Genomic DNA, 24,827 nt, shown 5'->3' with positions numbered 1-24,827 from the left:
AAGATAAAAATTGTGGCTTATTAGAGACTACAAGTCTTATTTCCGAGGTTCCCTTTCAGAAAGTATGTAACTGGAAAGGGGGAAAGTCTTCCAAAAAAAACAGTAATGCCATAAAAAATTTCTGGAGAAATTGTGATGGTAGCTTTGCTGTAATAGCAGTCAATGGCATGGACGCACATTGATGGTTCCATTAGAATATCAATGGGCTTTAATGAAAGGTTTTTGGTCAAAAAAAATCACAACAACCCCAAAAATTTTGGGGTGTGCCAATGTAGATTTTTTTCCTGGTCTGAGTCAAATTAATCCTGCATCGTGCAAGAATTCCAGTCGTTTTGATATTTGAAGAGTCGACGTATAAAACAGTTTTGGCTGGGCAGTGCGCTGAAGTAACACTTTTGGGGGACAAAAAATGTTACAAACAGTCGCTTTTGCATTACATGCATAGCAACTATCAATAAATAAAAGAAACAGGCTTTTTCAAGCTTAACTATAAAGCAACACTAGGTAACTTTTCAGTTTTGGTCGATTTTAACGACACCGGTGGACAAAAGCGGTAGTTTCGCCTTAAGGAAGTTTGCATTTCCCATGAGGACCAGCACACACCTTCACAGTGTTGTAAAATCATGATCTCCTTCTCACCTGCAGATAGAATAAAAGACATTTCAGTTTCTAACGTCTGTGTGAAGGATGAATAGTAATAAGATAATGAATCCAGTTGTGGCTGAACAATAGCATTAGACGTTTAGAAACTGTGTGGCTATGTGTGGCTTTTTTTCCCCTCGTTGGACAAAACTTTTTTGCTCTGCCATCTTTGCAGAATTTGCGCGAAAGTGTTCGCATCGACTTCAGTCTTTATAATGAATGGGGAAAGGGGGAAGTGACGTATGCTGTAAAGCAGTCAGCACATTTGTAGTTTTTTAGGGTGGCAGGCAGTGTTGTTAATAACGGCGTTAGAATATAACGGCGTTATTTTTATCACAAATGAGTAATCTAATAAATTACTTTTCTCATCTTGGCAACGCCGTTACCGTTACTGAGGCGGGAAAGGCGTGCGTTACTATGCGTTACTAAGTTGGTTGAATAAAAAAAGTCTGAGAGAGACGGACTCATGGAGACGAGAGAGCAGAGCAGGAGTGGGGAAGACGCCGTTGCAAAAGCGATGCTAGGTGGCTCCAATAATTCCTGACTGTAGCCATAGCCTACAAACTACGCCCACATGATACGGTAGATATCATATATTATAGAACTAGATAAAAATGACAGACACGGCTGCATTGGCAACATGTTTTAAGGACTACATGCGTTAGTAAACAGCCGCCATCTCAAAGCAGTAGACCTCTCAGGAAGGCTCTGATGTAGAGATCCTTCCTAGCAAACCTAAGTAACTTTTTTTTTTTAATCTAAAATGCTCCTAAATCGGCAAAATCTTGACTTAAAACACATGTTGAAAGTAGACAGAAGGGAACTAATGCAATAACGGGAGCAATTTTAACAACTTTAACAGTTGATTCACAACTTTAAATGACTTCCACACATAGCAAAGATTACTATCTATTTATCGCAATACCCTTGTGTCTAGTTAAGTGGAGGGTAAAGAATTGGGCTAGGGCCAATTGTTCCCAAAACCCTTTAAACTTCACATTGTGTGACCTGTTTTTTTTTTTTTTTTTTGAGAAAAAAAAAAACAGGAAAATTATCACTAGTTACTTTGCCAAGCAGTGTTGTTAATTTCACTTTAAAAAAAGTAATTAATTACAGTTACAAATTACTTCTCGCAAAAAGTAATTGTGTTAGAAACTCAGTTACCTGAATGTAAGAGTAATTAGTTACTTGGCAAAGTAACTAGTGATAATTTTTTTTTCTCTCAAAAAACAAAACAAAACAAAAAAACAGGTCACACAATGTGAAGTTTAAAGGGTTTTGGGGACAGTTGGCCCTAGCCCAATTCTTTACCCTCCACTTAACTAGACACAAGGGTATTGCAATAACTGTATAGTAACCTTTGCTATGTGTGGAAGTCATTTAAAGTTGTGAATCAACTGTTAAAGTTGTTAAAATTGCTCCCGTTATTGCATTAGTTCCATTCAGTCTACTTTCAACATGTTTAAGTTTTAAAACTGTTTCATCATTTAAAGATAGATTTAAGTCAAGATTTTGCCGACTTAGGAGCATTTTAGATAAAAAAAAAAAAAAAAAAAGAAAGAAAAAAAAAAAATGTTACTTAGGTTTGCTAGGAAGGATCTCTACATCAGAGCCTTCCTGAGAGGTCTACTGCTTTAAGATGGCGGCTGTTTACTAACGCATAGTCCTTAAAACATGTTGCCAATGCAGCCGTGTCTGTCATTTGCATCTAGTTCTATAATATGCAATATCTACCGTATCATGTGCAGTGTTAATCTTACTGAAAAAAAGTAATTAATTATAGTTACAAATTACTTCTCCCAAAAAGTAATTGCGTTAGTCACTCAATTACCTGAATGTAAGAGTAATTAGTTACTTGGCAAAGTAATTGGTGATCATTACTTTTTTTTTTCCTCAAAAAAAACACAAAAAAAAAACATTGGCCACACTATGTGAAGTTTTTTGTGAAGGTTTTTGGTGCAATTGGCCCGAGCCCAATTCTTTACCCTAATTTACCCTTTACCCTGAATCAACTGTTGAAAGTTGTTAAAATTGCTCCCATTATTGCATTAGTTCCCTTCTCTCTACTTTCGACATATGAAAGTTTTAAAACTGTTTCATCATTTAAAGATAGATTCAAGTCAAGATTTTGCCGATTTAGAAGTATTTTAGATAAAAAGTTACTTAGGTTCGCTAGGAAGGTTCTCTACAACAGAGCCGTCCTAAAAGGTCCACTGCTTTAAGATGGCGGCTGTCTACTAACGCATTTAGTGCCATGTTTGTCATTTTGCATCTAGTTATATCTATATACAGTACATGTGATATCTACCATGTCTACCATATCTGCCATAACATGCAGGCGTAGTTTGTAGGCTATCGGCTACAACATGTATTATTGGAGCTACCTAGCATCGCGTTTGCTCGGCGTCACACCTTTGCCTCCTCCCCACTCCTGCTCTGCTCTGTCGTCTCGGTGAGTCCGTCTCCCTCAGACTTTTCGACCAATATAGTAACGCATAGTAACAACGGCCTTTCCGTCCTCAGTAACGGTAACGGCATTGCCAAGATGAGAAAAGTAATTCATTAGATTACCCACTACTGAAAAAAAAACACCGTTAGTAACGCCGTTATATTGTAACGCCGTTATTAACAACACTGATCATGTGGGCGTAGTTTGTAGGCTATGGCTACAGTCAGCTATTATTGGAGCCACCTAGCATCACGTTTGTAACAGTGTCTTCCCCACTCCTGCTCTGCTCTCTCGTCTCCGTGAGTCCGTCTCTCTCAGACTTTTTTTATTCAACCAACTTAGTAACGCATAGTAACGCACGCCTTTCCCGCCTCAGTAACAGTAACGGCGTTGCTAAGATGAGAAAAGTAATTAGATTACTCATTACTGAAAAAAATAACGCCGAGTAACTAATTACCCTTACATTCAGGTAACTGAGTTGCTAACGCAATTACTTTTTGGGAGAAGTAATTTGTAACTGTAATTAATTACTTTTTAAAAGTAAAATTAACAACACTAGTGGCAGGGTTCCTGCCACCCTCCTCAAAGTTAATTTGTGCTGGTGAAAGCGATACAGACCCCCTCAAGATATAAAAGAGGTGTCATTCAACTAGTTGTAAGTCGACATATCATGACAAATGTTATGACAATATTTCATAAAGGTTGAACTGTTACCTAGTGTTGCTTTAAGCAAAAAAAAAAAAAAAAAGTGGGGGGTGATACATTCTTTTTAGAAAAAAGTCACACATTTTGGGTTACTTCGTTTGTCATTCGTCTTCTCTTAAAATAATAATTAAAAAAAAAATCTATTCTCGTAGTATAATCCTTTTTGTTTTCTGGATTGTGGCCCTTTGTAAAATGTCCACTGACATCCAAGCTGTGTATTGATGTTGCCTTTCCTGTCATTGTGATCAACCGTGTCACATTCTTCCCGTTTCTCATCGGCGCTCCTCAAGTCAAGGGTCAAACTATTTACAGGAGACCAGAGTGAGGCGATCCGGGTCGGGCGGCGAGTCATACGAAAGGTGTCATGACCGCGGAGGAGTGGCGTAGGCCTTGAATGGCGGCGTAGGGCCCTTGCTGGAAGTAGTGGTGGTAGCGTGGCACATGGAAGGACGGGAAAGCCGGTCCGCCACCACCTCCGGCAGGCGCCAGTGGCCCGACAGCCAGTCGGCCATAAGGCGCCAATGGGCCCTGGATGGGGTGTGGCAGCGATGGAGGCGGCTGGAAACCCGAGAAACCCGCCGCGCTGCCGCTCACCCAAGAGCTCAGCGACAGGTTGTCCGACGCTGTGAACGCGGAACCTGCCGACGATAACCAGCGTGAGTACAACTCTTATGGAGGTACAGTTGTGGTCAAAAGTTTACATACACTTGTGAAGAACATAATGTCATGGCTCTCTTGAGTTCCCAGTTATTTCTACAACTCTGATTTTTTTCCGGTAGAGTGATTGGAACAGATACTTCTTTGTCACAAAAAACATTCATGAAGTTTGGTTCTTTTATGACTTTATTATGGGTTAACAGAAAAAGTGATCAAATCTGCTGGGTCAAAAATATACATACATGGATCTGAAAAAGCGAATCATTGACTTGAACAAGTCAGGAAAGTCACTTGGAGCCATTTCAAAGCAGCTGCAGGTCCCAAGAGCAACAGTGCAAACAATTGTTTGTCAGGAAAGTGCATGGCACTGTTTTGTCACTGCCACGATCAGGAAGAAAACGCAAGCTATCACCTGTTGCTGAGAGAAAATTGGTCAGGAGGGTGAAGATTCAACCGAGAATCACCAAAAAGCAGATCTGCCAAGAATTAGAAGCTGCTGGAACACAGGTGTCAGTGTCCACAGTCAAGCGTGTTTTGCATCTCCATGGACTGAGAGACTGCCGTGCAAGAAGGAAGCCCTTGCTCCAAAAGCGGCACCTTAAGGCTCGACTGAAGTTTGCTGCTGATCACATGGACAAAGATAAGACCTTCTGGAGGAAAGTTCTGTGGTCAGACGAAACAAAAATCGAGCTGTATGCTCGATATGTTTGGAGGAGAAAAGGTGAGGCCTTTAACCCCAAGTACACCATGCCTATCGTCAAGCACGGTGGTGGTAGTATTATGCTGTGGGGCTGTTTTGCTTCCAATGGAACTGGTGCTTTACAGAGAGTAAATGGGATAATGAAGAAGGAGGATTACCTTAAAATTCTTCAAGATAACCTAATGTCATCAGCCCGAAGATTGGGTCTTGGGCGCAGTTGGGTGTTCCAACAGGACAATGACCCCAAACAAGCATCAAAAGTGGTAATGGAATGGCTAAATCAGGCTAGAATTAATGTTTTCGAATGGCCTTCCCAAAGTCCTGACTTAAACCCCATTGAGAACTTGTGGACAATGCTGAAGAAACAAGTCCATGTCAGAAAGCCATCAAATTTAACTGAACTGCATCAATTCTGTCAAGAGGAGTGGTCAAAGATTCAACCAGAAGCTTGCCAGAAGCTGCTGTGTGTTTGACCCAGCAGATTTGATCACTTTTTTCTGTTCACCCATAATAAAGTCATAAAAGAACCTAACTTCATGAATGTTTTTTGTGACAAAGAAGTATCCGTTCCAATCACTCTATCAGAGAAAAATCAGAGTTGTAGAAATAACTGGAAACTCAAGAGAGCCATGACATTATGTTCTTCACAAGTGTATGTAAACTTTTGACCACAACTGTAGATTTGTGTCTTTATTATTCAATCAAAAAAAAGTTGCTTCAATCAAATAAAAAGTTGCTTCAATCAAAATATATATTTTCAATCGAAGAAAACATCACCCCCGTACCGGTGCCCTATATTCGGCTTGGACTCCAGGAGACTCCGATGTGTGTGGCTATGTGTGGCTTTTTTTCCCCTTGTCGGACAAAACTTTTTTTTTCCTCTTTTTCGCTCTGCCATCTTTGCAGAATTTGCGCGAAAGCGTTCGCATCGACTTCAGTCTTTATAATGAATGAGGAAAGGGGGAAGTGACTCCAGGAGACTCCGATGGCTGGATGGAGCCCTGGTGGTCATTATTCTTGCTTCATATTTTTATGCCATTGGCGTAATCACCTGCCACTCAAACACACCGGAACTAGCGTTGAAGTTGAATCTTTGTGTCAAAAAAATAAAAAATATTGAAAAAATAAGAGTTTAAAACTTTTTGCTTTTCAAAAAAAGTGACACTTCAATTAAAAAATATATATATTTCAAATGAAAAAATACATTTTTAAAAAATATATATTTTTGCAAATGATTTTTTTCTTTGATTAAAAAGTTTTTTGATTAAAGCAACTTTGATTGCGATTGAATGATTTAGACACAAATATCCTTCCCCTAATATGACTCAAACACAAAAAGGATTGCTTCAATCAAAGAAAACAGTTTGAATGAAAAATAGTGTTCAAATGCGAATTTCTGAGTCTCAAATATTTTTTCACATTCAAACCTTTTTTTCTACGATTGAATTTTTAAAAAAATTTTGATTGAAGTGATTTTTCTTTTGAAAATATTTTTGTTTGAAGCAACTTATTTTTTAATTGAATAATAAAGACACAAATGTCCTAGCCAAAATGTGGTCCAAACGCAAAATTACATGACTTCAATCAAAAATGGTGTTTCAATTAAAAAAAAAAAATTGACTTAAATAAAAAAAAAAAAATAATAATAATAATTCAATCAAAGAAAAATAGTTTTCAAATATTTTTTTGAGTTTCAAATTTATTTTTGCAAACACATTTTTTTTTGATTGAAGGGACGTTTTCTTCGATTGAAAATATATTTTGATTGAAGCAACTTTTAATTTGCTTGAAGCAACTTTTTTTTTGATTGAATAATAAAGACACAAATCTACCTCGATAAACTCTCAAGTATTTGGAAATTTTCAAAAGCGTCACCTCTGGCGTGTGTTGGGTGTCCATCATCGGGCGTGCGGTCGTCTTCTCCGGCGTACGTTCGGATGGGCGAGCGGGCGTAAGAGTGCTTGTGGATCAGATTCTCAACACTTTCCCTGCAGCGGAAGTCCAAGAGAAAAAGCCTCACATAAATCTCATTGTTTAAAGGGTATTAAAACACGAAGGGGCTGTGAGATATCAATAGAACAGTTATGTGGCAAGATAACAAATACAGTGCCTTGCAAAAGTATTCGGCCCCCTTGAACCTTGCAACCTTTCGCCACATTTCAGGCTTCAAACAAAGATATAAAATTTTAATTTTTTGTCAAGAATCAACAACAAGTGGGACACAATCGTGAAGTGGAACAACATTTATTGGATAATTTAAACTTTTTTAACAAATAAAAAACTGAAAAATGGGGCATGCAATATTATTCGGCCCCCTTGCGTTAATACTTTGTAGCGCCACCTTTTGCTCCAATTACAGCTGCAAGTCGCTTGGGGTATGTTTCTATCAGTTTTGCACATCGAGAGACTGACATTCTTGCCCATTCTTCCTAACAAAACAGCTCGAGCTCAGTGAGGTTGGATGGAGAGTGTTTGTGAACAGCAGTCTTCAGCTCTTTCCACAGATTCTCGATTGGATTCAGGTCTGGACTTTGACTTGGCCATTCTAACACCTGGATACGTTTATTTTTTAACCATTCCATTTTAGATTTGGCTTTATGTTTTGGATCATTGTCCTGTTGGAAGATAAATCTCCGTCCCAGTCTCAGGTCTTGTGCAGATACCAACAGGTTTTCTTCCAGAATGTTCCTGTATTTGGCTGCATCCATCTTCCCTTCAATTTTAACCATATTCCCTGTCCCTGCTGAAGAAAAGCAGGCCCAAACCATGATGCTGCCACCACCGTGTTTGACAGTGGGGATGGTGTGTTCAGGGTGATGAGCTGTGTTGCTTTTACGCCAAACATATCGTTTTGCATTGTGGCCAAAAAGTTCAATTTTGGTTACATCTGACCAGAGCACCTTCTTCCACATGTTTGGTGTGTCTCCCAGGTGGCTTGTGGCAAACTTTAAACGAGACTTTTTATGGATATCTTTGAGAAATGGCTTTCTTCTTGCCACTCTTCCATAAAGGCCAGATTTGTGCAGTGTACGACTGATTGTTGTCCTATGGACAGACTCTCCCAACTCAGCTGTAGATCTCTGCAGTTCATCCAGAGTGATCATGGGCCTCTTGGCTGCATCTCTGATCAGTTTTCTCCTTGTTTGAGAAAAAAGTTTGGAAGGACGGCTGGGTCTTGGTAGATTTGCAGTGGTCTGATGCTCCTTCCATTTCAATATGATGGCTTGCACAGTGCTCCTTGAGATGTTTAAGGCTTGGGAAATCTTTTTGTATCCAAATCCGGCTTTAAACTTCTCCACAACAGTATCTCGGACCTGCCTGGTGTGTTCCTTGGTTTTCATAATGCTCTCTGCACTTTAAACAGAACCCTTAGACTATCACAGAGCAGGTGCATTTATACGGAGACTTGATTACACACAGGTGGATTCTATTTATCATCATCGGTCATTTAGGACAACATTGGATCATTCAGAGATCCTCACTGAACTTCTGGTGTGAGTTTGCTGCACTGAAAGTAAAGGGGCCGAATAATATTGCACGCCCCACTTTTCAGTTTTTTATTTGTTAAAAAAGCAGCCAAGCTCGAAATGGCCAGAGTGAGTACTCTTTTATAATAAAAACATATCACGCATTGGATATAGGACTGGACACATGTATAAATTATCGCTCGTAAAATATATAGAACAAATCCTCGAATCCCATTCATATTTATGTCTTTTGGCAGAGCGAAAACCTATGATAGCACAATAAATGATAATTATTCTATACATTACATTATTTTGCGGTCACGGTGTATCAGCTTCACAAAAAGAAATGCACAACAAACCATTCGGTGTTTCCCACACGATGTTGCCGGTGTAGGTGCACTATCCTATTCCCCTCACTATCCACTTGCGGGGGCCTGCGCTTGTCAGTGACGTTCCTTATTCTCGCTATATGATTATACAACTTTAACATTTGTTGATAATACGCTCTATCATCCATCGCTTTTCCTTTTTAAATGGGCACTTTTAAGCAAACGCAAGAAGTAACAAAGGGAACATTTTTAAACAGGCATTTCACGGGAGAGCGATTTCGACTCTTCGGCCAATCATATAGCGAGAGCGAGTGGATAGTGAGGGGAAGAGGATAGTGCACCTACACCGGTGTTTCATCAGTGTGATTGCTCCTCTCAATGATCTTTTCATTAGGCTGCAATGGCTTTCGTTTGGGCTCAAATTGATAACCCAAAACACCAAAGAAAGGTTCATAACTCTCCTCGTCACCATTAGAAGAATGTTCGTTACGTCGGATTCGTCGCTGCAACTAGAAACAAAATTGTCCGCTATCATCGCCGCCATTCAATTCTAAGTACTGAGCTGGTTGTTTCCTTGTAGTGACGTCACGCACACAATATGCTAGATTTCCGAGATCTCCTTTTAGCTTGACAATCGATCCAAATTTCTATCATTTTCTTGGTGTTGCGATGTGTGTAATTACATGAAGGGGCATGATATGAATCCAAAAGGCATGCGTTTATGGATAAATGTTGGAATATTAGCATTTCCCCAGGTGTTGTCATACCCTTTAATACAAAATACAAATACAAAATGGATTGGACGTCTAGCACCGTAAATGGCACTGAAACATTATCATTCAAAAAGACAGCATTCCCAGCAGTGTTGTTTTCATCAACAATGACCAGGGGTGAAAGAATTAGAATTTCTTGCCGGAACTCCCCGACGTGAAGGTCGCCACGGAGCCAGAAATTTTATTTATATATGGCGGAAAACACTCAGGTGACTTGAAGTTCCGCTCCGAGACCCCTGATTTGGCTAAATTTCAAGATTGTCCGATATGCACGTGTGATACATCATTGGAAAGCTTAGAATCTCAATTTTCTGGGGGAAGGAAAATTTTGAACAGCAGGGCATTTTTGAAAAAAAAAAATTAAATGGTCATAATTTTACAATAATAGGAAAAAAATTGTAAAGCTGTACCTTTAAAAAAAAGTTGGATATCTTGGATAAAAAGTAATAAACTACAAAAATGAAATAAGGAAAAAAAAATGAATACATCTTTGTTTATGTATGTAAAAATTATCTTCCCATAAAAGTAAAACTTCTTGCAAAATGACATTTTCTTATAAAATTATCATATCCCAAGAAATTAGTCGTTTTTTTACGAAACCCAGATCAAATGTTTACCCTAGTTTCAATTACTGACATGACTTTTCATATATCATTCACTTTCAACCATTCATGTTTGCCATGCCATTTCTGTTTTTATTGACTTCTGCCACTGCCTTGTTGTGACATAATCCATATCTTAATCAAATCTGACTCCGTTTGTCCCGCTTTTTTCTGCACATGAGCTCATTGGAGTCTTGTCAAGCTGCACTTGTCAAGCCCAGTGACACAAATTGTTGCTCTAAGTATATGTGGTGCTCTGCATTACCCTCCCTTCTCCAATCAGGTTAGTAAAGTGCAATATGTGTCAGCAGAGCAGTACAAATGTGCGTTTTTATCAGCGCGACCCTATGGCAAAGTCCCACAATGCCATGGGACAGCGTGGGGCACGGGGCGCGCTGGCTTCAATCACTCCGAGTTGACCAATTGGATTAAAGTGCGTTTGAGTGCAGCCGCATGGCGACTGTCGCTAATCACGTTTTGCTTCTGCAGCTCCCGGGAGATCAATTGAGTGGCTTTAATTCACATTTGGTCAGTAGATGACAAAAGTCTACACACCCCAGTTCAAATGCAAGTAAAAATATGACCGAGATATACCATTTATTAATTTCTTTTCATTTAGTTCCACAAGGCAAAAAGTGCCAGTTACATACCTGTCAAGTTGTACGGTTTCGGCGTAATTTGTACAAGTGAGCACTGATTTTTAAATGTGTACCCCATACGTTCAAAATCTGTACGTTTTTCGTGCGTTGTTTTTTTTTTTCCTCCATTTTGAATTAGTCACCGTTTCGGCAACGAGACAATGCACCGAATTATAGGGATGGGAATTGATTCAATTTTTACGATTCAGATTACATTATCGATATTGCTTAACGATTCGATTCTTTTTCGATTCTCTTATCAATTCTAATTTGGGGAAAAAGAACAAACGTTTTGATAGGCATCGAGGTTGATTAATCAGAAGTCACAACCTTACAAACTCACAACGAGGTCAAAAGAGGCCCAAAGCCTCAATGTTAACTGTGGCAATAAGTGGGAAATGCACAAGAATGTGTAACATTTTACTGGAACATTTTTCTAATAGAAATAAAAAATTTTTTGTATATATTGGCATATAGGTTGTTATTCTGCCTTTGGCAATATGTGTTAAAGCAGGGGTCCCCAAACTTTTTCCTGTGAGGGCCACATAACTTTTCCCTGCTCTGATGAGGGGCTGGGGTCAGTTAGTAACAGAAAAAGTGTGACGATTACAGGAGTAACTAAATGTAAAAAAAAATTGTTTTTCAGAAAGCCACTATCGAATAACCCTTTCTGGATTCTTCACGGAACAAAAGTAAATAAAATTAAAAAATAATATAATATAATATAATATAATATAATATAATAATAACACTATTAATTAAATAGATAATAACCAAATAACTCTCTCTGAGTTCTTCACAGAAAAAAGGCCAGGAAATAAAAAACACTATGGAGAAAAGAAAAAAAAAAATCAAAATGCTCTCTTGGAGGGTTGTTCCGATCATGTTTTTTTGCTCCCGATCCGATCCCGATCGTTTTAGTTTGAGTATCTGCTGATCCCGATATTTCCCGCTCCGATTGCTTTTTTTTGCTCCCGATTCAATTCCAATCATTCCCGATAATTTTTCCCGATCATATACATTTTGGCAATGCATTAAGAAAAAAATGAATAAAACTCTGACGAATATATACATTCAACATACAGTACATAAGTACTGTATTTGTTTATTATGACAATAAATCTTTAAGATGGCATGTGCATTATTAACATATTTTCTGTGAGAGGGATTCACGGATAGAAAGACTTGTGACTTTGTATATTGTGACTAAATATTGCCATCTAGTGTATTTGTTGAGCTTTCAGTAAATGATACTGTAGTCATGCCCAAATGCATGATGGGAAGTGGAACCATGACTGTGCGTAGTGCTACCAATTGATATATCTTCTCTGTGTTGGCAAATACCATAAGGTGTTAAGATAAAGATCAGTTGCTACCTTGCTTCCCCACATTGCTTCCCATGATATTTCTAATCGTAGGGAGAGGGATTGTAAGGTTTTAGCCAATTAAAAAAAGGCTTCAAAGGCTGCCAAAATTCACTCTACTCATTATACGCTGCCTTTTATCTCTCTATATATAGGTAAAACGGCGCCATTACAGATTGAGCGCGACAATGCGTGAGTGGGTCGTGCAGCGCATGCATCAATTGCGTTAAATATTTTAACGTGATACATTTTTTAAAAAATTAATTACCGACGTAATTAGGATAAATTTGATAACCCTACCTTAAGCCTAAACTAAAGACTCTGGAAACATATTATGTCTGTAACATTAAATACAATTAGAAAACGATTTAATTAAAAAAATAAAAATAAAAAAAATAATTAAAAAAGGCATGGCCAATATTTTTTTGCCGATTCCAATACTTTGAAAATGACGTGATCGGACCCGATCGATCAGGACATCTCTAGTTTAAGTGTTAAAATATATCTGCCAATCGCATGCATGCATGATTGGTTGTCTAGAGGAGCCCACTCTGAGGGTCACGTTTATGCTCATTGCAACCGGCTCCTGTTCACTTTTGTCCTGCCACTACCTCCAGCTTTTTTTCAAGCAAGATTGTCAAGACTTTTTTGTGAGTCCACCAAAATACACTTTTCCTATGAGTCCCAGTCCAAAATGGTTTATCAATGTCACAGAATGGCATCCCCAGAATTCCCTGTACCTCTCCATATCTGTCAGTCGTGACGAATCCCGAAATCCTTTGGCGAATGGGTTACTGTCGATCTTCAGCTTGGTGATCTAACGGACAAAAACATGTATTGGTACCTATCAAGCAGAGATATGTTGCTTTAACAAATGTGTGAAAATGGCTGCTGACCCACCAGCTGGTTCTGGTAGGCGGTGACAGCGGTGAAGACCGTTTCCACAAAGACGAAAGTTCGAAACTCCTCTGACTTGAAGTTAAGGAGCGAAGCCGTGTGCTCCTTCTTCTTGATGATGTGGACGCGAGGTTGGTACTTGTGCATGGAGTTGAGGATGATCTAAAAAAACAACACCCATGCATAGAAATTCAGATTTCGTTCGCAATGCTTGAAATATTGAAATAAAACTAAAAACTGACATGTCCGTGCTGGTCCAGCTCGTTATTGGTGAGTTTGACCTTCTCGAAGGAAACCATTTGCTTCATCAGCTGCTCGCCACTGAACGGAGAGTCTGGATGGACGTACAACCTGTGAACGCAACACAGCAACACAACATCATGTACTAATGCTCTGATTGACTGAGAGCGGTCAAATTGAATGTGGCAAGGAGCCAATCAGTGCACATTGTATTTTATGTTTTGTCAGTCCTCTTGAATCAAGAAAATCATAAATGATAACTACTATATAAGTGTAGAAAACATTGATTTGTCTTTCCCCCCCATAATGTATCTCGAGACACAAATATTTGGGAAATATCACACCACAGTGAGTGATTCGGTCATAAACCTGGTGCCAGCAGCACACCAAGTGCTGAAGAGAAGCCACTATTAAAACAATTCTACAAGCGCATTTATAAGTTAATACTACACAACAACAGATTTTAATTTGTGTGTTTATTTGATTACGTTGTCAGCTCCGGCAAAACAAATAGTCCCACATACTGTAAGCACAGAGCTTGCCGTAACACAATTGACAACAATGTTTTTTAGGAAGTAGAAAAAAATAGTCATTGTCAGACATTTTTTAATGCTAGTTCTATTTTATCCAATCAAATACGAGTATTTTGGATTGTCCCGCTACCTCGTCACGCATTGGCTACCCATTGTAATATGTGTGTCTAATGGAGAAACAAGCTTGAATGCCTCCAAGAAGTGAAGCATACTTGCATGAGTCCCACACAGAAAATACAGAGACAAAGACATAATGTACAGGTAAAGAAGCTATAAAGAGTGTGTACCTTTTTTTTTCTTTTTTTTTTTTCTTCTATCTGTTTCGAGTATATCATCATTTATCTGCTGTATGCACGTGGTGTGACCCAAGTCACGTTTGTAACATATTTATGTCACACTTCTGTTGCCATAGTTGTGCGCTCCTTGTCGGTGTGGTATGCGCTCCCTGTGGGTGTGGTATTTTACGGTAAAAAGGAACCTCTGTGATGAGTTGTGTGCACATGTGATGAGAAGCACACTGAATAAAGAAGTGTTGTTCCACTCAAGAATCGGCCTAAATGTACTTAGATTGAGGAAGTACATAACAACGTTTGTCATTAAATGACTTCGCTCGCAAGTAATGTCCTTTATTGTGTTAAAACATTATTTGCGCCATTATCATAGTTCCAAGAAATTTGGGATTTGCATATTTAGATTACTTGAGCAACAATATTTCAAATGAGGGTCATTTATAATAGCCGTCATTCTTTCCTTTAAATAAAGGAATTACCGTTTTTTCCTCCACAGAGAGTAAAATATTACAATACGCAACTCCACGTCTATTCATGTAATGGTGTTGCTAATTTAGTAGGCCCCAGTGACACTGCTAGGGTCTCTTAGGGCTCCAAGCAAGAAATCCCTGTGGCCCCTACACCACCTGTGCACACCGCAAAAAATTTTTTTGCTCACATTAATACATAATAAATAAGTAAACAATTAAGCCACATCAAAAGAAAAATAAAGTTGGCAGACAATGTATATAAAACATTTTGATAGAAAACATTTAATAGTATAAATAAATAATGTAAAAAATATATATACTAACGTTAAACCCCTTTCAGACATATGATGAACTATGTTCAAATCCTGGGATTTAAACGGGTAGCTCTTATGTCTGAAAGCAATTTCCTGGGTTGACTGACACGGAGATGACACGGACATTAACCGGGTCGTGTCCAAGTATAATGTCCGGGACTTACTCGGGACGCAGCGTGAGTGAACGCAGCCGTTAAATTCCCGGTTTACAGCACAAAGGCTGATGACGTAAATATCACAGCGGCCCGATCGTCATTTCCTCTGTCTTCATAGTAAGACGAAAAGCGGTAAACAAACATCGCAATTATCAACATGGCAAACTGGAAATAGCGAAATTAAACTTGAAACATAACAAAATTAAATTGCTACTGGATCTTAGAGCTAAGAAGAGACAGTTCATTATCCATCTTTGGAAATGTGCTGTTTATTATGTTGCCGATGCCGACCGAAAATGACGTAATGTCCGGGTTATAAAGTCCCGCCCCCTGCCCTCCCCGCACAAAGAGGGTCGAGTCGCCATGTCTGAAAGCCATGACACGGGTAAATCCAGCAGCACCTTACGCTGGAATTTAGTGGGATATAAATCTAAAATGGGCTTTATACTGTATGATAATAAATAAATAACACATTTTATTTATAGAGCGCTTTTACCGATGCTCAAATACACTTTACAGTTGAAACAAAGAAAAGCAGCAAATAACGTGAGCAAAAAAAAAAACAATAGAGAAAAGAATTATAAATATACTTAAGTTTCACTTTTCACCAAACAAATGGGGTCCATTGACAGCGTCAAGTGCTCCTCACAAAGGGGGGTTTGCTACTGCGGTCTCATTTCAAACGGCCAATTCTTGTCATTTCTGTGGTGTAGATATTGGCAGCCCTCAAGGGCCCCCTTTATTGCCTGGGGCCCCAAGCAACAGCCTGGCTTGCCTGCCCATTAGCCCCACCTCTGATAGGCCCCTCCGATGAGCCAAAGTCACACGAAGTAGTATGAAAATGCAGATGCTATTGGTAGCAATGACTGTCCACTTGATATGACGTCACTCTTTAATTGACCCTTTTAACTTGTGATTAAGCTTATCTCCATACTTGAAATTCAATAGTTATTCCTTGGAATATGTTGATCTTTGGGATGCTACAATTTTAGGGGCCAACAGTAATGTCGCTTGACAGCTTTGGTTTTAGAAGTCAAACAGGCAGAGTAATATGTCAAGTTAAAAGACTCACAGGTTTTTTGGACTCAACCTGTCTTTTAACCAATAAAATGGCTTTGTTGGAACTAATTGTTCTATGACCTAATTAAAAAAAAGAAATCAAAATTTTCTTTTTGTGTTTTCATTTTGTTATTCGTCTTTTTTATTCGTTATTTAACTACTTAATATTTTCCTCATGGACATGTTTGTCCGAATTTTGCAGTATGGCATACACAAACTTTCTTTACATTTTATTTTACCTGGCAGGTAGAGGAGGGTCAGCTTTTCCGGCCACCAGCCACGATGATCTATGGTAAGCGTATCTGTACCGCTTGTTGTCCACCGGAACAATGTCCATCAACACAATATACTTGCACTCCTGCTCTACGCCAGAAAAAGACACTCGGATGGTCGGAAACATCCGCCTGGAACACATATACAATAACAGTATTTTAGCTTCATTATAATTGATATTAATTTTGTAATAATTGTTATGGCGTTCAATGTTGAATAATAAAAATAGACTGTACGACACAAACATTCAGGATATATTGAAAATATTCGAATGCATTAATTGAATTAAATGGTATTTAAAATAGTATATAATATTGTTGAAAATTACTACAAGCATCTCCGTTTAAAAAAAAAAAAAATCACAATTCCGAATTCGAGTTAGACAGAATCATGTTACTAAAAATGAATTTAAGTGGAATCTGAAAGACTCCGTTAAGAAAAGGCGTATTAGAATCTGTTAAAAATACATTGTGAGTCTTTCAAAATCTTATATAACTCGTGTCTAAAATGAGGAATTAATTTCATAACATAAAGGCAGCTACGTCTTTTTTTTTTCATTGTAAAACAAACACTTAAGTGCACAAGTTAATAACGAACGAAGTGCACAAAATAACGAATGAATAAATAACCGTGTCAAATACATGCGTTTTATCATTCAAATATTATCAGCATCATTATTTATTCATTATAACGAAGAACGTGTTACAAAAGAAATACGAAACGACCTTATCAATATCCTCTTAATGATTAAACTGAAAAAGCCACAAGCACGTGCAAACTGCGAATACGTTTAAAAGTAATCTTTTTAAATATCATAATAATGTACGTCATAAATTGAACTATGTTTATTTCAAATCATTACAATCGAAAAAAAAACGATCGATCACAAAATACGTTATATGTGACGCTTAATTATTATTATTTTAGGATTTTAGTTATTTTAAGTAGTTTTTTTTTTTTTTTTTAAATTCTGCTCCATCCCGATTTCTAGTTGGCACCAGTTTCGCATCCGCAGTTCAAATGGATCGGACGTTTATTGCCGTCACTGGGAGCGAACGAGTGAATGTCAGCAATTTTGTCGTTGGAACTAATTTCTCTCGTCATTTTTTGCAGTACCTTCCCGATTTGGTGATGATCATCTCTGTCCCGAGTTCGTGGAACTTATCCCAGAGCTCTTTGGTCTCGAGGCTGCAGGAGATGTTTGCCATCTCCTCGCTGCACGGAACCCCCGGGCTGCTCGGGATCAGCGGCTCCGTACACGGCGCAACCCCTGACAACAGCTCACCGGCGAGCGGCTGTACGACGTCCATAGACGCCGCCGTCGATGACGTCGAGTGGTCCGGCTGTCCGCACGAAGACTTCTCAACGAACTGCTCTGCAAAAGCAATATTTCATCATTAATATACAGATTTATGAATGCTAGTTCTCTTGTTTAATTTGCATAATGATGGACATTTTGTCATCTATTCATTTTAAAACCATAAACACAAATATTCATGATTTATGACATTATTCACATGCTTATTTAATAATGCAATTTAAAGAATATACACATGAAATATTCTGGATAAATTCAAGATGGGGAAAAAAACTGGTCGAAACAAGTCGGTATTATGTAAATTCTTATGCATGAACTGAATTTAACAAAACAAAACAATTTAACTATTCTATAAATGAAATAAATGCTACAATTTAACACTTTAGAAACGACGTGAAAAAAACTGATTTATCATTACATCAATTCTCATTTACAAAAGATATAAGACAGGGTTCACTAAATCCGGACCTCGGTGCCACTTTTCCTGTCGTGTTTTCCACGTCTCTCTCCCCTAACACACCTGAATAAAATGATTATGTCATCAGCAACCTCTCCAGAAGCATGATAATAATCATGTTTATTTTGATTCAGGTGTGTTGGAGGAGGGAGACATGGAAAACACGACAGGAAAAGTGGCACCGAGGTCCGGATTTAGTGAACCGTGGTATAAGAAGTAAAAAATAAATGAATAAAAAATTATTAATCCCGGAGGCCGGCAGTCAAACAATCACATTTATTCAGTTCAGGTTTATAAAAAGCAGCAGTAAAAGAATAAAATATAATTATAGACTGAGTAAATTATTTATTAATTGAACTCCATATAACAGAAAAATAATTCAACAGCAGTTCTATATATAAAAACAATGCAGTTCAACACACTAAAACCAAAAACAAAACGTGAACTAATAAAGTTATCTTTAGATATATTTTAATGTATTGACTCAATATAACACACACACACGTATATATTATACAAAGTTGTATATACGGGAAAAGCAATTTAATACATACAACTAAATTATTTCAAATTACATCGAAACACAGCAAAAGTCATGATGTACAGTAAGTACATGGGGGAAAAAAAGTCACGAAATGTATTATAATAGCAAACATTAAAAACAGATATAAATGGTCATGGAATATTTTTGACATTTATTAATTCAACAGCATAAAAATAAATAAATGCTATTTACAATTACATAGAAACATGAATGAAAATCCTCGTTAAGCGTCAAGACAATCATCATGTTCTCCATTTTTTTCTTTTTATATTTTAATAAAATTGTCCGAAACAAACTTTTTTTTAAAGCATTTCTTTGCAGTCAGTTGAAATCAAACAAAGCAGGACATGGATGTGCGTAGACGTTTTCATTATAGTCGAAGGTTCTTAATTACTTAGGTTTGGTGACCTTGAAAATCGCAGAAAGAGCAGTCAAGCAAAAATATCGGGTTTGCACGTACCGAGTGGCTTAATAGTGCTGCCGTCCGGCCCGGCGTCCTTGTCCTTACTCGGCTTACCACTGGACATGAGGGCGGCGATGGAGAATGCGTTGGCCCGCGAGGACAGCTGCGGCTTCGGGGAGCTGCTGTACTCCATGTCGCTTCTTCGCACGAGAACCAAGGCAACCCACCAACAGGACACGATACAAGTTAGAAATCCTCTTGCTTGGGTTGCTTTATAAAGGCCGATGTGGCTGCATGGTGGTGGAGAAGAAAAAGTTTGAGGAGGAGAATATCCAGGACTTCCAGGTGACTTCCAGGCCGGTCAGAAGGTGCTTTTGCTTTGCTCCGATCTTGCTGGAAAGCTCCAAGACAACTTAAGTTTTTTTTTCCTCCACTCCAATCATTTTGCTGAGACTAAACGTCACGCTGTCCCGTCTCGGCAACCAATCAGAGCATGGGTTGGGAGAAGGGGCGGGGCGGAGCAAGTGGCGAAGACGTCATGCGGTAGGAAGTCGCCTCATGCTGCATCTTGTTGGGGTTTATTTTAACTCATTCATTACCATTGACGGTGATAGATGTCAAATCCATTTGGAGTGGCAGGGTTGGCAGTGAACAATCGAGTCAAAACGCTGTTAGTGGCACTAAAATATCTTCATCCATTGTTAGACCTGCCATTTCAAAATGGATTGGACGTACATCACCGTCATTGTCCAAAAACAAAATATATGTCAAACAAACAATTCAGCAAATAACAATTACTTTTATTTTAAAAAAATAATAATAATAATAATAACGTGGCAAAAATGTTATTAAATAAATCAAATTGACATTGTAATTCTTTGTATTTTTCCCACTAGAAAATAAACATTAATATGGATGACCTATCTTGCATCATTAAACAGATATAAAAAAAAATGTCTAAGTGTTATATATCAGTATTAATTTATTTTGTTGTATTCATTAATTAATAAAATAATTTATTCTTATTTATTCGTTTTGATTTTTGTGTACTATTTCATTATTTACTTATTAAAATTATTTCTATTTATTCATGTGTCCATTTATTTTTATTGTCATTTGTTAATAATTTCATTTTGTGTGTGTGTGTGTTTTAGGTATCATTAATTTAAATTTGTTTAATCACTTAATTTATTTCCATTCACATTCCACATTCATCTTTTTAAAAATTCATGTATAATGATTGTTAAAAATTTTGGTTTATGTCAACATTCATTTATTGCAGGGGTGTCCAAACTTTTTGCAAAGGGGGCCAGATTTGGTGTGGTAAAAATGTGGGGGGGCCGACCTTGGCTGACGTTCTTTACGTAGAACGATATATTTAAGCAAATTTTAGCCAGCCATTTTATATGTCACATTTGCTTTTTTTTTTTTTTTTTTTTTTTTAATTAATAATTTCAACAATCTTGCAACTTGCCTTTGTGAAGTTCTCTTTCGACTCTCGGGATGTTGTGAAATACTGCTACTGTGAAATTTAACTAGCTAGAGGTTGCTTCAATTTCTCGTTGCGGATCATCCCTGTAATCTTGTCGTGCATGTCATCGTGTCTTGTTTGGTAATCTCGCCTCACATTGAACTCTTTAAAAACAGCAACTGTCCCTTTGCAAATGAGGCAGACACAGTTGTTGTGCATTTTAGTGAAGAAATAGTCCAATTTCTACCTATCCTTGAAGAGTCGGCCGTCGCAGTCAACATTTTTTGTTGTTGTTTGTTGCCATTTAGAAAATTGGAAGTCAAGGGTCACACGGGCTAATGTTGCATAGAGGGCTGCTGCGTTTTAGTGGGTAAATGAGGAGCAGCATTTAATGTGTAAGCTACTTCATATGCTGGTAGCAGTACTGCTGACCAATTTATCAAGTCTGTATCGGGCCAGGCGTTATTGATCTTATGACAGAGGCTGGGGGCCAGATAAAATTTGACCACGGGTCGCATTTGGCCCCCGGGCCGCACTTTAGACATGTCTGATTTATTGATTTCAATACGTATATCAATTCATTTCAAATTCTATTTCAAAATGATTCAATAAATTCAACATTTATCAGTTATTTCAATATTTATTTAAACTTTTTATTCATTTATTTAAATTTTGACTAATTTCATTTTCACGCTCCTGGTCCTCCACTATCAAACCATGAGTCACGCCCCCAAAAGAATTTGCTTCCGTCCTCTAAAGTGTGCGTAAACGATATCTGGGGGTCTTCAAGCCTTTAGCTGAGTCCAGAATGCAAATGCGGCAGTGCAGATATTTAATAAGAGCCCCGCGCTGACAAAGTGGATTAGCGCTCGTTGGCGTCCGCGCTGGATAATGTGCTAAAAGCTTTCCCTCGCGCCGCTCGCTGGATATTATTCACACTTTGAGGGGCCGGCGGGGTCTTCAAGGGGCAACGCGGCGCAGAGCCAAACGGTCCACTCACTGCAGGTTGGGAGTGATCATGTTTCAGTGCCACGGACGACGAGAGACGTCATTTCATCAGGGAGAAGATGGTCAGTCACAGCGAGTAGCCCTCCCAGTCAAAATGGATTGGACGTCTATCACTGTTAGTTGCACTGAAACATGATGATTAACTCACTGCCTGAACCTTCCTGTCCAAATTTCTTGGACGTCTGCATGCACAGAAAATGGTATAGCCAATGAGTTAACCTTCTTAGAAGAGAGATTACAGAAGAGTACAACATTTATCTGAAATAATAATAATAAAAAAAAACAACAACTTTGTTTTGGGCAAAAAAAGTCTTAAACACAAAATAAATAACCAAATAAATAATTCTTGCAGGAAAAAAACAACAACAAACAGTTGTCATGCATTGAGTTCAGTTCAGATAAGTTTGTGCCCCAATATGGTCATTGTGATTACCCATTGATTTCACCTGTTGTGGCCTGCACCTTGTGTTTTGACTAATCCGCTGTCTTCTGTACCATCCACCTGTTCCACATTGTCTCGTTACTAGGGTTGGGAATCTCTGGCATGAAGCTGATTCGATATGTATCTACATACACAGGTAACGATTCGATTAAAAAACGATACATTTTTATGGCCTAGCAATTCGATACGATTCGATACAGTTTAACCCTTTAAGGTCTGGGCCTATTTTGTCTGATTTTGCATGCCTTTGAAGTTGCCTTTATATTTCAAAGAAAGAATTGTTTACGATGGCCTGGTTTGGTCCCTTTTTTTGTGACACCTTGAACTTCATGTCCAAACTGTTGTTTCTGTCACTGACCAATTATAAATCATCATTTTGGGCCCAAAAAGACCAAAAATTCCACAATCGTTTTGTCAAAATTTTTAATTTTGATGTCCAATTGACAACCAAACATGCGTAACGAAACGTTTTGAAACTTTGTAATATTTATTCAACATGTTAGGATGAACATTCAACCAAAAAAATTTAGAATAAATAGTCTTATATTTGACAATTCAACATATACAACAGGTATAGCATAGGCGTTTTTTGCCTTTATACATGCTCTAGTCAAAACAGGTTATATACAGCAGACTGAACAGTGAAAAAATATATACCATCTAACACAAAAAGTGTTTAGAGGCCATCTCTTTATGAGTTTAGGTATTGCGGCCCATCACCTGATGAAAACTATGTACACACAATCAAGCTTCTTGAACACACATTTATATAGACAAATTGAGAAGACTGATTGTGGGGAAAAATATATATATACAACATTGGGAAAAAAAGTATTTTCAAAAATATTTACAATAAACAAGTTAAATTTTTTTCAGGCATGCCACTCCGAAAAGCAGTTTCGTCCTGGAATTCGACACAGGGCGACATCACACAGCCCACACTTCCATGGGGTGTTGGTCCTTTTTCCACCCTTCCATTTTCATTTCACTTTACTTTCATTGTCACTATAAATGTACATGAAAAAAAGTCAGTATTTATGAAAATAATAAAGTATAAAATAAAAATATATACAGCAATAAATAATAATGGAAATCTATATGTATGACAATAGAAAGAATACCATAGCTGAATATGTGCTACATCCCTAATCTTCATATAGAAAGAAGATCACCACAATTATAAATTCCTGCCTTGGATACACACAGTTCACGTACGACTTTGATCTGATATGCACATTTTATTATTATATACACTAACACACACTTATATTGCATCAAAATTAACTTTGTCATGCAATATCAAAAGAAACTTTCAAAAGAAACTTTTTCCAGCCTAAAAAAAAAAAAAAGTGAGTTTGCTTACCTCTGCTCGTCGATGGCGTCACCCACGTGTTCAAATACGTCACTATCTTCACTCGAGGACTCTTCCGAAGAAGACGATGATGACGAATTTGGACCATCCTCTTCCTCAAGTTGATCAAATAGCACAATTGCTTGCGCTAAATTTAGTTTTCCGTTCATTCTCAAAGTCACACAAAGTCGCTGCTCGATCCAAACGGCCGTCGGCTCGCCACCTCGCTGCTTCAGAACACTCCTCCCTCTCGTTCGGTGGAACCTCGCATGGCAGTTATATTTATTTAAAAAACGCATTTTGTGCTTCCACTGTGACTTCGAAAGGGTTCGTTTGATTTGTGTTTTTTTCATGGAGCTTCCGTTTTGAAAAAGGACAAGAAATGATGGAAATATAGACACAAACAAATGATCCATGCAGCGTTTTAATGTTTTTTTGAGAGGACAATAAAACTATAAAACTTAAATGACAATATCTCACGTTTTAATTGGTCGATTGACTTCAAATAATAACGAGAGTAAACCGCACTTTAAAACGAGACCAGCCAACGGCATGTGGGTGACGTATTTAAAACGCGAGGGCGCTTCAAAGACGACGTGCGCTGAGGACGCGCCGGCGCGTCCTTCGACTCTCAAGGGTTAAGAATGATACGGTTCGATACAGAGTGAAAACGATACGATAGTAAACATTTGTTGTGTGTGTTCGTACAGTATTTTAAACATATAAAAAAGACCACATTTCTAATAGCAAAATTAAACAAAATTTCATACCAATGTTATGTTTTATATTTTTATGAAAAAAAAATTAAGGCTTACTATATGACCGTCATTTTGTTGGATGGGATTGATAATAAAACTCAAGTGACAGACAACAATGAAGTGCAGTAATTCAATTACTGTATTTCCTGGTGTTTTGAACACAAGAGGTAAGTAATTTAAGTGCAAACTTTCAACGTAAACATCTTACAAACAAAAAATATGAAATATATGCAGCAGCTCTAGAGAAAAAATTATTAAACCTGCAATGCTATCATAAATAAATAATAAATTATGCTTTACCACTGGTATAATTGGGGGAATAAAAATATGGCATTTTAGACAGACAGGTCAATAATCATTACTTTAACCTTATACACAGCAAAGTCTTTCACTTATGCCTATGTTTCCACATTTTTTACTCCTCATCACTGTCCATATGTTTTTTGAAGGGCAGATTTTTTTCTTGAGGAAGATCAAGTAATCCACATGTTCATGTTTAAGTAGACTGCGTTTCCACT

General features: G+C 37.8%; 1 protein-coding gene across 2 annotated transcripts; it reads right to left on the bottom strand.

Annotated features, from left to right (window-relative positions):
* Positions 1–3,486: 3,486 nt before the first annotated feature.
* Positions 3,487–19,679, bottom strand: tbx20 (T-box transcription factor 20). Of its 2 annotated transcripts, none has more exons than XM_057834484.1 (8): positions 19,337–19,679; positions 17,674–17,932; positions 16,524–16,688; positions 13,466–13,574; positions 13,227–13,385; positions 13,068–13,143; positions 7,029–7,145; positions 3,487–4,434 (listed from the first exon to the last, which is right to left on the bottom strand). In XM_057834484.1, the coding sequence occupies exons 1-8, from the start codon at positions 19,470–19,472 to the stop codon at positions 4,145–4,147; spliced, it is 1,311 nt and encodes a 436-aa protein (XP_057690467.1). In that variant the 5' UTR covers positions 19,473–19,679; the 3' UTR covers positions 3,487–4,144. The 2 variants fall into 2 exon arrangements, with proteins under 2 accessions (XP_057690467.1, XP_057690468.1); XM_057834485.1 differs by having other exon boundaries at positions 3,488–4,434; positions 7,029–7,141; positions 13,067–13,143.
* Between the last annotated feature and the right edge of the window lie 5,148 nt (positions 19,680–24,827).

The sequence above is a fragment of the Corythoichthys intestinalis genome, chromosome 4 (assembly GCF_030265065.1).
Source record: "Corythoichthys intestinalis isolate RoL2023-P3 chromosome 4, ASM3026506v1, whole genome shotgun sequence".
In the NCBI taxonomy this organism is placed as follows: Eukaryota; Metazoa; Chordata; class Actinopteri; order Syngnathiformes; family Syngnathidae; genus Corythoichthys; species Corythoichthys intestinalis.
Note: the sequence above shows the minus strand (reverse complement) of the source record. Positions and strands in the feature narration are given on the sequence as shown.